Source organism: Hyaena hyaena, unplaced genomic scaffold, assembly GCF_003009895.1.
Source record: "Hyaena hyaena isolate Hyena2069 unplaced genomic scaffold, ASM300989v1 scaffold_444, whole genome shotgun sequence".
In the NCBI taxonomy this organism is placed as follows: domain Eukaryota; kingdom Metazoa; phylum Chordata; class Mammalia; order Carnivora; family Hyaenidae; genus Hyaena; species Hyaena hyaena.
In genome coordinates, this window is record NW_024081078.1 from 1,513,727 (window position 1) to 1,527,549 (window position 13,823).

Consider the following 13,823-nt stretch of genomic DNA (forward strand, 5'->3'; position numbering starts at 1 on the left):
GGTGCTTTATGCGCGTTATTTCATTTATTTCTCACAAGAGTCTTACAAGGTCATCTCCATTCTACTCAAGAGTCAGAAAGAGGTTGAGAAATTTACTCAAGGTTATACAGAACCAAGATTTTAATCTGGTTCCTAAGCTCCTTTTTCAGCCCTACTCATTTTCTCCTTTAAACATGTTGAGAAGGTTTTCTGACTTCCAGTATATTATCTAGGAAGTCTGTGTAAAATAGTTCTCTCATGCCTTTAGTGATGGTATACTATCCCTCAGGTATGTATTCAGCTCATAATTAAAGAGCTTCTGCCATGGGCCAGTCATAGGAGCCGGGAATAAAATAAACAGGAACATGATCTGGGCTCCTACCATCACATAACTTACAGTTTGGTAGGTGAGACGGACAATTAATAAGAAATGACAGTATAATATTGTGGTGAAATACAGCATCCACAAAGGGACACCCAACACCGACAAAGGGGTCCAGCTCCAAAGGGGGCTTTTTGAGGAAGTAGTATCTCGCTCTCAAGTACACTGCTTATGTCTAGGATGAGGCCACTACAAAGCCAGCAAAACCAGTTGGCTATGATCCTCGCTCCTACAAAAGTATCAGAAATTCAACAAATACCTGTTGAATTAGTGTTGTTAAACCACTTGAAAACAAAACAAAACCAAAGACATAAAAGGTACTGTGGTTACTACTCTCCCATTTCCCCAATATATGTTGATTATTTTTTCCTAAGTGTAGGTTACCTTCAAGTCATGGGGGGGGGGGGGAAGTCAGATTTATTAAATGGTACCTTAGTTCTGATCTGTCCTAGAACACCATGTCTCATCCTTCTTACCTTGATGACCTGAACAAGATTTGACAACTCTAACCATAAAATCATACAATGGGCTTAGGCTGATAGAACTAAGTTAATGAAATACATTGTCATTTTATTAAATCAAATTATGAAAGAGCACTTTGGAGCATTTGCAAATGTCACTCCTAATTAGCTCAAGAGTTCTGATATAGTCAAACCCTAGTCAAAGGTGAGTTTTTGTGGGTCTGATAAGAGCTAATAGCAGTATTTGGGCTATGAGGCTTATACGGGTTTTTAAAGAGAGTGTTAAGGAAAACGATGATGTTATAAATAGTGGCCTTGGATATTTTAAGCATAATTAATACTTAAACATTGTTGCAATTCATTAAAAAAAGAGATTTGTGATAAAATTCACAGTATTTTAAATAGTCTAATCTCATTCCAAAAATCACCTTGCCAAGGCAAAAGCATCATCGATAAGACTTGCACGGTCAGCAGAAGAAAACCCCTGGGAAGAAGAAGAAAATGAGGTAAGAAACACAATTCCTAAAGCAAAGAATGTTGAGAGAAATTAACATCATCAAGCTGCTGTCTTAGAACAAAAATAAAACAATTCACAACCACTGCTACTCTTACCTTGTAGTTGAAGGAAAGATTGGTAGCTATCCATTCCCAAGTTGGTACTTCATAATTTACACGATAAAACCCAATATGATCTGGGTTTATTTTGAGAAAAACATTTCCAGCAGGATTAGAAGAGTTCAAAGTGATTCCTGTGGTGGTAAATAAACACTAATGAGAAACATGTTTGCATATACTGTAAACACAGAGAAATTAGGCCCAGAGGGTCAGAGGAAAAGAAAAGAAATATCAGCTCAAGGAGTCAAGTTTGATTTGGATCCAAAGCCCCAAAGCCTAATTCTTATTTAGTTGCCTAATTTTAGAATGTCACTGTAGTGCATGAGCTGAAAAAGAATAACTTATGTAAATAAGTGTCCTGTGATTTGTGACTTATACTTCCTACTGGTAGAAGCTTGCCAATGGAGTGAAATAATTCTGTGCTTGTCAATCCTTCAACAAAAGTAAACAATGCCAAAAGACAGAGCGGTCCATGCTTCTGGGGGTAGTCCATATATTTCTAACTGTGACAGATTAATTACACAAAGAATATGCACTGGGCAGTTTGGGGAGGTGATAAAAATGTAAACATTTAAAAGAATACTTTATTAAAACCAACATTCAAATTGATGGAAATAGCTATTGCCTACCACAATGATGCTCTGAGAATCAGTAATGCTTTTAAAATGTCAAGAAGGCTTGCAATAGAACTGAAATCCAAATACAACTTTCTTGATTTTATAATCCATTTCATACTTGCTCTTCCAATTTTATTTATCTTTGTAAAGTCTTCTGTTTCCTTATTTCAGTTGATCGCATCAATGCTTTTCATCAATGGATTTGCCAAATTAACTCTCTTTGTAAAGTAGCATCCAGTATTTACACAGGCCTCTAGTATATAGAGTTTAGAAGCTCAGCATTGAAGGAACAGAGACTATGTTTGAGATAAAAAATATTCACTTAAAATAATAGCTGTGCTCTGACATGACCAGTATTTATTTGTTAGCGTTTCTTCTATTCTCTTTAATTCATATACTCTCTTGTTTGCATGGAAAATATGCAATGTAAGTAATGGTGTGGGAATACTTAGGGTATTTGAAAAAGTTCAATTTTAATGTAGTGATGATATAGGATGTGATAGGAAAATAGAAGATGAAGCTGGAAATAAAGTCTGGGGCTTCAAAGTGCAAGAGTCACATGCCATGTGAAGCAATCCATCTTGTGCGAGATGGTTAGATAGAGAAGATTTTTAAGCAGGGAAATAACATGCTCATCTGCTCTGTAGAAAGGTACTTTTGAGAGTGATGTGAGAAACATATTGGAAGGAGATTTTAGAGTCTCTTATCATAGCCTAGGGCAAGAAGGAATGAGGGCTTATTCTAATGTGGAGGTAATGAAAAAAGAAAGGAAGTGATATATTCAAGAGACACATCACAGGTAAAATCAACAGTTGGTTTTCTTACTTGATGTGGAAAGTCAGAGAAGGGAAAAATGGCTTGCATGATTGGGTAAGTAATGATGTTGCCATTACAGAATAGAGGAAGATGAGTTCGTCTGGGAGGAAAGATGATTTAAATTTTGGAAGTGTTCACAGGTTTGGAAGATCTCCAGGACACAGTAGTTTTTCATAATATATGAGTAAGCTCTTCAACAAGACAATACTTTTTTTAAGGAACATTCAGAGTAGATACTTAACAAATTATAAACCTTTACCTCACTCATGAAGTATTTATCTTTCTTTGTCATTCTCCCATGGACAAGTTGTTGAAAGGAAGCTAATCTTTTGGCAACCGTACGCTTTGAATGTTTGTATCTGGAGGAGAGCCTCTTGCTAAGCACAGAGCCATATGTTACAGGAGAAAGAACATGAACTTTAGAGTCTGACAGATCTAGGATAAAACCCTTGCTCTGTGACCAACTAGCTGTGTGATCCTGGCCAAATCACTTGACCTCTCTGTGTCCCAGTTCACCATAAGGGAAAGAGGGATAAAAATCCCTCACAAGACTGTTGTGAAGATTAAAGAAGATAACATCGGTAAAGTGTTGGTCACACGGTTATTTGTCCAACAGATGGTAGCTATCCTCATTATTATGAAAGGGGATATGCCACAGTTCTATAAATAGCGAGGCAAATATAAATAACATTGAGAAGTTCCTGGCAATCCATCTAAATACTGCAGTATTTTAGTGTGCTTTATATATACCTAGTTAAGCCTGTCTCGAGTTACTGTGATTTTTCTCACTTTATAGATGAGGAAGCTGAGATCCAGGAAGTCAGTAGTTATGGACTTTCCAAGTTCATGCTACTTTCAGAACAGTTGTCAACAGCAAAATACTGTTGGGTTGTTTAGTTGCATAGTGAAGTAAGTAGGACTAAAATACTGGTGCCTGTTTCCAGCGGCACATGGAAGTCAGGGTGTATATTTCCTTTCGTTTCTCCACTTACTATTAATTTTTTTATGATTTTAATGGTCATATGTGGTCCTTACAGTTCCAAATATGTATTTGGAAAATAACCAAAAAAGTATAATGAAGAATATAAAATTTACCCACCACTAGTTAACATAATGTTTATTTCTACTATGTGTGTGTCTTCTATATATGTGCATAAACACTCACACAATATACATAATGGAACTTTACTGTTTTTAGGATTCGTAATCCTTTTCATTTAAAAGTATATTGCATGGGGCACCTGGGTGGCTCAGTCTGTTAAGCAACAGACTCTTGATTTTGGCTTAGGTTGTGATCTCTTGGTTAGGTTCATGAGTTCGAGCCCCGCATTGGGCTCTGTGCTGACAACATAGAGCCTGCTTGGGATATTCTCTCTCTCCCTTCCTCCCTCCCCGCACCTCTCTTTCTCTGTCCCTCCCCCACTCTCGCTTTCTCACTCTCTCAAAATAAATGAATAAACTTAAAAAATATGTATTGTAAACACCTTGCCATTTTGTTTTCCATGCAGAGTTCCCTGACTATCGGGGGAAACTAACACATTCCTGTGAAACCTTTCATAAGCTGAAACGGCATAGAGAAAATAGTATCTCCCACTTTCTAAAAGTATTAATATCACTTTGTTTTTATGAAAGACTAGTACCAATTGTGGCTAACTGAAAGAAATCCAAGCACCATGTTCATTTTTATGAAAAAAGCCATTACCGTACTAATATAGGTCTTTTGTAAAAATGAAAAGGCAGAACATAAACTTTCAGAAAGCAGGGGGATACTTGTATGTGAAAATGGAACTTTAATGGCGACACAACACCCTGTCATTCAATTTATAAATTATCTTGTTCTGTTTCTTGCTAGTTTTAGGTATAAAAGTGTTAAATGAATTATTTCTGGGTAGGAGCTCTTTATAGAAAATTCCTTTTTCCTTTATTTGTCTAGCTGGTGGAGAAGACAGATAATTCCTTTTTTTTTTTCAAAATTTCATCCAGGAGCTAATTAATCGCAATCCAGATAGAGTTCAGTAATAGAACTCACGTAACAGGTCTTTAATACAGGCTTACCTCACTTTATTGAAATTTGCTTCCTTGTGCTTTGCAGATACAGCATTTTTTTTTTTTTTTAACAGATTGAAGGTTTGTAGCAGCCTACAAACCAATGGAGCAAATCCATTGGCATCATTTTTCCAACAGCACTTGCTCACATGTGTCTCTATGTCACATTTGGGTAATTTTTGCAACATTTTAAACTTTTTCATTACTACTATATTTGTTATGGTGATCTGTACTCAGTGATTATGACTCACTGAAAGCTCAGATAATGGTTAGTAATTGTAGCAATAAAGTATTTTTTGACTAAGGTATGTCCATTGTTTTTTAGACATAAAAATAATGCTGTTGCACACTTAACAGACTACAGTGTAGTGTAAACATAACTTTTATGTTACAGAGTGGGAAACCAAAAAATTTGTTTGACTTGCCTTACTGCAATATTCACTCCATTGTGGTAGTCTAGAGCCAAATCTGTAATATCTCTGAGGCATGCCTGTATATTATTTTCTATAAATAATTACAACAAACTTTAGACAACTAGACATCTTGTGATAGCTTGATAATTCTAGAGAAAGAAATGTTTTCCTTTAGTGATGCAAACGCTTGTTACGTTGATCCTTTAAGCAAATTATTTTTCAGTGTAAAATGATAGTTTGTGTATCACTTAATAGTAAAACAGCTAAAAGATACAAAAGTAGTAATTTTTGACTAATGACACACAATTTACACTTGGGGAGCTAGAAGAAAGAGAAAGACAGGATTTCTAAGTTATTATTTGGAAGTGAGCCACCTAAAAGAGATAACAGGACAGTAATACCTCCATCAGACTGTTGCATGAATAAGAAACTTTCATCGCATCAAAATAGCCTCTAAATACAATAATTAGACTCCCCTGGTTAATGCAATATATAAAGCTATCACAGCTTGATGAAATCTCTAAAATAATTGATCTACCTTAACTCTCTCTTTACTCTTATTAAGTAAACTTTCTTCCTGGAAGGAGACACCTAATTAGCTGGCATGAGTATTCTGGTTCACCTTGGCCAGTGTGTTTTTATTTGTATAAATTAACAAATTAGCATTCTTATATGTTTGCTTTGTGTGAATAAATCTTTCAAGACTTGGTTGGCCAGGGATGAGTTGATGAAACTGAGCTTTTGAATCTGCAAAACTGAATTCATAATGACCCAATCAAAATTCAAATGTTCCAAGAGGCTCAGCTTGAAAGAATGAAGTCTCTCCTTCTCTTTGTTATTAAATTTAAAAATATATGCCCATAATTATTTTGATATGAAATATACTTAACTATAACTACTATCAAATTCTAGTAATATTCTATTTATATGTACTCAGAATTTGGTTATTTAAACCATCCAGAATGTATCCTCAAACCTGAAAGAGTTATGAAAACAGTCATCACAAAGTCATTACCATCTCCTATGGCCTAGGAGAAACTTAGGCCATTACAAACGCCTATCTGAAAATGTTATGTTTTAGTAAGATTAGTTATCTGACATCACGTAATGACCTTTAAGTCTTCTAAATGTTAGGAAGCAGCAGATCAAAAAGCAAAAAGGTGGTATATTACTAAGTGTAGGTGCACTGACAAAATAGTAAGCAGTACTAAAGATAGAGGCATAATTAAAGTATACACATGCATCCTTTAAAAGCACAGCAGTCTGAAGGCAAACACGCCTTCATTAAGCAAGGACTTAACTAAACTCTTAGTAACTCTAAAGAGGTGCACAGAACCTTGTTGGGAATAGGGTGGTATCCTGACCTGCCATCAAGGAGTTTGATGTATAGATTATATCTTCAAGGAGTTTATAATTTACTTGAAAAAGAAAAGACAGAGCATATGAAGGTTAAACAATGATATTTAAAATATAAAGAAATAATACTAGGAATAAGGAAGGATTGATTATACTGATTGCACAAAACATACTATAAACAGTGAGCAGAGAGATTATGCAGGGCAGGTAGAATAGCCTGAGAAGTATCTGTGATAGAGGTCCTCTATAAATTACATGTTAAATTTGTTTCATGTTTCAAACATCATATGCAACACAAATGTAAATAAAAGGCCTTGGGGAAAGTCCCAACATTGCCTGGGAAATCTCTAACTGATGAATCATCAGAGAAACCAAGAGGAGGGAGGTAGGGCTGGTAACCTGAGCTGATTGTCCATTCAGTGCACTTGGAACGTGTTTGTCATCTGTGCTCTGAGCTGAGACCTGAAGATGTCCCCAAACAGGAAACAGGAACTTATTGCATAGCCTAAAAATGGAGCAGGCGCTTTGAAGTAGGAAGAGATGCCTAGTTTGCTTCTGGCTAAGTGAGCAGTCATGATTCTGAAATTTCAGATAAAGACAGATTTGTCTTCAAAGCTCTGTGAACATTAGAGCCTCTCCATTCATTCTTTCACTTATTCATTCAATAAACAATTACTGGGTATCTGCTGAAGATATAGAACAATCACAATAATGAAAAACAATAAGCTCCATTTCCTTAAGAAATATTCTATGGGGAGGGGAAAGACAGCTAAATTAATAGTTGTAGCCAAAAAATGTGTTCAATGTAAAGACAGAAGGATATAGTCGCTGGAAGAGCCTTCTGCCCTCACTTTCCCACTAGCATTCTCTGTCCAAAGTGCAGTTCTTGTCTACACTTGGTCAATCCTATCATCCATTGAAACACTACTTTTACCACCCCTAACTCTAGCCTAGATGTCGTTTTCTTTGGCAACCTTTCCTGAAGCCCCAACTCTAGGCCAGTGCTTCCTTCAGTGAGCGCCCCTGTGGCCACACTAGACATTTATGACACATATTTCCCCGCCGACCCATCTGCACCTCCCCTGACAGTAAGCATGAAGAGGGTAAGGACTTTTTTTCCCTCACCATTATCTCCATGCCTACCACTGTGTCTGGCCCTTAAGTGAGCTCTCAGTAAATACTTGCTTGAAAGAACTAGTTAATTAATTGGTGAATAAGGCTTAAATTTATTATTCAAATATTCTAATAAGTACGTTATCCATACAAAAAAAATGTTTATTGTTTAACTCTTCAGCTTTATTTTACAAAACACCTGAGTAAGCTTTAGTTATCTGCGAAATTCACTCTTTTTTTTTTTTTAATGTTTTTTTAAATTTATTTCTAGGAGAGAGAGAGAGACAGCGTGAGCAGGGGAGGGTCAGAGAGAGAGGGAGTCACAGACTCTGAAACAGGCTCCAGGCTCTGAGCTGGCAGTCAGCACAGAGCCCGACACGGAGCACGAACCCACGAACCGCGAGATCATGACCAAAGCGAAAGTCGGACGCTTAACCGACTAAGCCACCCAGGCGCCCCCGAAATTCACTCTTATGGAAACCTCATTCCATGAAAATGCTGTTAGCATAGACAAATTACTTATGCTTTTAAACCTGCTAACAACAAATAAGCAGCTGCCAAGACACTCCTCTAACCCTCAGTTAACTAGTGGTAACCCATGGCAAATATACGTAGTAATATATTACACCAAATTCACTGAAAACCTTCCAATGGAATGGTAGCCTCATTTTGCCTTTTATCAGTGGTATTTCACATTTTAAAAAGTGTCTTTTTTGTCTTCTCCATTTTCCATTGGCACATGTTTATGAGTAAGAAAATGGTCAGTAGGCAGATCACAAAAGATAGAGTTCAGTATTCAAATAAACATAATCATATAAAAATAGTAAGACAAAGTGGCATTGATCTGGCAATTCTAAAAGAATTCAGGAGGAATGTTGACCATAACAATCAAAGTAATTGTTAGTGTAAATGATCAAGAGAAAGTTTTGCAGCAAAAGAAACAGAAAGGTTTCTTACCTTGACAGTAGCAAAGCTGGTAGAATTTATAATAAAAATTAAACACACACACACACACACACACGATTTTATAATAAAAGTAAAAGCGCCAAAGGTAAAAAAAAAACAAAACAAACAAACCTACTGCATTCACAGAAAAATCTGTACACAAATGTTTACAGCAGCATTAACAGCTAAAAAGTAGAAATAATCTGAATGCCATCAACTGATAAATAAGCGAGAGGTGGTATATCAATACGATGTTAATATAATTCATCAATAAAAAAGGATGAAGTATTGATACATGCTACAACATGGATGAACCTTGATAACATTATTCTAAATTTAAAAAGCTAACCATAAAATACTACATATATCATTTCATTATAGGAAATGTCCAAAAGGCAAATCTATGCAGACAGAAAGTCCATCGGTGGTTGCCTAGGGCTAGGGTCTGGGAGGATAGAGGGATTGAGAGCTAAAGGGAATGGGATTTCTTTTTGAGGTGATTAAAGTACTCTAAACTGTACTGTGGTGATGGTTACACATACCCAGAAATATGATTTAAAAAAACACTTTAAATGGGTGAATTGCATACTATGTGAATTTTATCTCAATAAGGCTGTTTAAAAAATCAATCTCTTGGAAATTGGGTAAAAATTTACTTATTAGGGAAAAATCATAATTAATATTTTAGAATATTTTGCAGGAGCAAATAGGCATATGTAAATAAAGGATAAATGATTTACTTTCTGAAAACAAACCTGCATGGGTGAAGAAGAGTATCATTTGTCTTAGAAAGGAAATGATTTTGAAACATAAAACAAGTATAATGGTAAAAGTATAAAAAGCAGTAATCTTCTAGGATGCCCTATTATTTTTTCAGCAATCTGAAGGAGAGAACAATAAGGTCTCTTTGTTTTTATATTACTAAATTTTTTCAAGAAAGGGAAAGACAAACCACAGGAGATAGACTATAGAAACATACTTCCAGTTGATTTAAGTGAGCAGAGCAGCTACAGCTGAATTTTAACACAGGAACATACCAAGTAATTCATTTAGGGACATGGATGGACAGATGGACAGATAGACCAAAGGAAGGATGGAAGGAAGGAAGGAAGGAAGGAAGGAAGGAAGGAAGGAAGGAAGGGAGGGAGGGAGGGAGGGAGGGAGGGAGGAAGAAGGAAGGAAATAGAGACAGATAGTGCCTTGAGCTATTGGTGACAATTTACAACTCAGAAAATAATTTGGAGTCATTAAAGATTCTAATGTCATACTGAATTGGAAAAAATGATAGGTCGAATTTAATGACAGCATTTTAAGAAATCAAGCTTTGTTTTCAGAAATTCCATGACTTCCTTCTCTGTTCTAAAGGGAAAAAAAGTAAAATAAGAAAGAATGAAGGAAGGCAAGGAAGGAAGAAATGAGGAAGGGGGGAAGAAAGAAAGAAAACTTACACATTGATCATCCGATGGTTGGATGTGTGACACCTCACCTTTGGGGAGGGTATTTGTTACTGTGTAAGTCATGGCAAATCATTAAAAAGAATATATTAAGGTAGAAAATTTCTCATTATTGTAGATACGGGCTTGAATTCATTGATAAATTACTTAAGAGTTCTCCTTTAGCTGAAATTTACATCATAAGCTCCATCTTTATTGTTGCTTCTTTATACTCACATTAGTTTAATGTGGTATATTAATTCAAAGAAGAAATAAATCAATTGATGAAATTTACCTCCTGTTTGTGACCTGTTGTAGAACGTAATACTTGACACATTATCTTCAGTCCATTTAACTGGAATATTCCATGTGTAACTAAAGTTTTTGAAAAAGGAAAATTTAACTTTTATTACTAAAAAAGAAAAACATTTCCAAAATAAAAATTAAAAAGCAATAGACAAGCATATTTTCCTCAATAACGAACATCCAGTGTACAGGATACAATTAATATGACACTCCTTAGTGATGAAGATAGGCCATATAACTGCTTTCAATTTCTATCAATCCCTAAAATTTGGAACTTTGTATCAACAAATTAGCTAAGCATGATGATTATTTCAATAAAATGTGTTGAGACTTTGGAATAAGTATATTGCATAAATATAACACATTATATAATAACATTGACCATTCACACGCACAGAGACTTACACATACTCTAATGTGCTTTGTTTCTGCCAAGGAACACAAAGCAATTTTCAAATTCAGAAGACAATCTTAAAATGCCACAAAGGGAATAACACATTTTAGAAATTAGGTTGAAATTCAAATTATACCACCACCACCATCCCTTAAAGAGTCTCATGCTCTTCAAGTATCTCCTATCTTATATCATATGAATCAGGTGTGCTGCAAAGGAGACATACTCAGACAAACATGTTTCAGGGTTTTTTAGTGGTCTCTTTAGTTAGTATTTTCTTGTGGAACAGGGTGAAAGGGTTATCTTTGTACTTTGGTACAATATATACTTAACATTTTATTACTGAAATCTCATAAAGAAGTCTTAAAGTTTTTTATTGTTCTCATATCATGTACTATCAATCAGAAAATACAACAGATCCAGAAAGAAGATGAATCAGTGTTTGGATATGATTACCAATTCAAAGTTCACCTTGTTTTTCTACATCTGTGATCATTCAAGTCCCTAACACAGAATGGGGAATGATACTTCTTTTAAATTTATAATAAAATTTATGTAAGTCAGGGAGAATACATTTTGCCATCTACATGAAAGAAGTAATCCTTTGTTTTATAACTGTTGAAATGTTTTATGAGATTGAGTTGTTACTAACTTTCTTTGAGGATTTTATTGCTGTGGAATGTTTTGGGCTAGAAGTCCCATAGAACCAATGCATAAATTGTTTCTTGGGCCATGTAGCAAAGATTGTCCCCTTGAATCTCTTTGTCATTTTTGTACACTCTAGATTCCAAAGCACTCTCCTAGCCAACAGCCAAGCACCTGGGTCTGTCTGTCAGAGAACTGCCCTCTAGCTGCCTGAGCAAGGAAAGCCAGAAGTTCTTTGAAATTTACATTTGTGGATGCAGCCCTTTGCCGATGATGGATGGCAGGAGAATCTTCTTTGCCCCCATTTGTCAGGACACCTCTAAAGTGGTGTCTCCACAACTTCCCCACAGGGTAGCTACCCACTATAGCGCCTGCTTGATAATGCACTTCTGCTGCTTGACATCCCACCTCCCACTCCCTTCCCAGTCTTTCCTATAAACACTTCCTGATGAGTAGCTTTCACTTGAATCATCACCTAACCATTTGCTTTTAGGGAAGTCAACTTGAAATCGATCCCTTGTAGCTTCTCAACAGATAGACAAAGAAGCATTTTGTGGAAGTCACATCCCACCTACATGTTTCACTCTTTCACTGCTCTTCTGTTTTGATGTTACCACATAAACGAACATTTCTTTCCCTCCCTTCTTTTCCCCAGTGCTAACCTGACTGAAGGAACAGAGTGTGCAAGTGTCTGGATGCCCTGTGTGCAAAGGCAAGTCTTCATATTTTGACTATCCTCTGTAAAACATTGCCTCTGAGATGACACTGTGCCCAAAAGTGGGCATAAAGTATACTACTAAGTAATGTAAAAATACCGCTCTGAAGTCTGTAAGAGAATCATAAGACTAAAAGGACTGAGGGTTGAGGCTTTATGATTTTATAGTTTTAGAATCACAGGATCTAATCTAATATGAGTACAATATTAGATTTGAGTACAAATGTCAAGAAATGAAAATTACATCAATGGAATGATGGAAGTCTCCTATAAGACATCTAAAATTTAGGAGGATCAGATTTCATTTTGAAAAGTATAATTTACTTTTTTGTATCTAACAAGATCTGATAGTATTAAATATGGCTGATCTAATTTTCACTAAAGACACTGACTTAGTTCCCAAATGACACACCTACACCCATCCATCCCCTGTTATACTGAGTGGACTGCCAGAGACATGTAAGTTTGCCTGATAGAGAATTCCTCTTGATAGAGCCATGAAATTAATCTGCTTCTAAGAGATGATTGAGGCCATAGTGTTAAAACAATAACCTACACATGTGTGGGCCATTTGGATTATAAAAATTTCTTGTAAGAATTCCCTAATCTTGAAATATTTAAGCAGTGAGAAAAGGGAGGGGGCCATTCAGTTTTTAGTACAACTTAATCAAACACATTTTTTACTGGACAGGAATATATCTGGACATAGAGTAAGGTGAACACTAGGGATGGAGAAAGAGCTAATTACTTTCTGAGGGGATGACGCTATGCATTATGAAATAGTTTTTTAACCAAGTGAAAAATCATGAAGGATTACTTTTGATAGAATGTTGTTTTCTCTATTTGTTCAGGAGCTACTATAGATTTTTAACAAATGTTCTCAACAACATAGCACATGTTTTCTGGGTTTATTTTCCTACGCATATATAACTTTTTTTTTTATAAAAATGGAGCAAGTAGATTGACTTTATAATAAGTGATCACTAAAAATCATGCATCTATGAATATAAATAAAAAACTATCTAAAGGTAGAGACTAAAAATATTAGAGAAAATTATAAATGTTAACCTAGTTCTATGTTCTAAATCTTGGTGAATTGCAATTTAAAGATTTATTATAACTCAAAAAATGAAGACTTGATAATATATTTCCTTGGTAATAAATTATTGTGCTTGTGGGAAGACAAATCCATAACTAAGGAGTTTAAAAAATGCATTCCCATTGTTTTAAAAACAGTGTTGGGTATGTCTTTGGCTTAACAAATCAGTGGATACATATGACAGAAGGGAACAATTACCATGAAGCTTTCCTAGTGGAAGTTTATTTCTCCAGAGAGAAATATTTTTTTAATTTTAATATCCAAAGGCTATTAAATAGCAGTATTAAATATGGCCCAGCTAATTTGATAGAACATAAAACAGTAACTATAAGATAAACAGTTTATAGCTAACCGAATGATCACAAGTTATTATGTTGATTTTTGTAATTGAATTATCACCTAAGTCAGATCTGGGTTTCAATTCATTCATATATTACGAAGAGGAAAGAATGGAAACAAAGCTTTCTAGCCTAATCTTTCCTTTCCAA

General features: G+C 35.4%; 1 protein-coding gene across 2 annotated transcripts in view; it reads right to left on the minus strand.

Annotated features, from left to right (window-relative positions):
- The window catches only part of LOC120246016 (glutamyl aminopeptidase), an 84,174-nt gene that overhangs the window by 19,410 nt on the left and 50,941 nt on the right, over nucleotides 1-13,823 (minus strand). For both annotated transcript variants that reach the window (XM_039253302.1, XM_039253301.1), the window contains exons 11-13: nucleotides 10,472-10,551; nucleotides 1,435-1,571; nucleotides 1,251-1,306 (exon numbers count right to left, since the gene is read on the minus strand). In XM_039253302.1, the coding sequence (XP_039109233.1) occupies nucleotides 1,251-1,306; nucleotides 1,435-1,571; nucleotides 10,472-10,551 (273 nt within the window). The remainder of the gene's footprint in view (nucleotides 1-1,250; nucleotides 1,307-1,434; nucleotides 1,572-10,471; nucleotides 10,552-13,823) is intronic.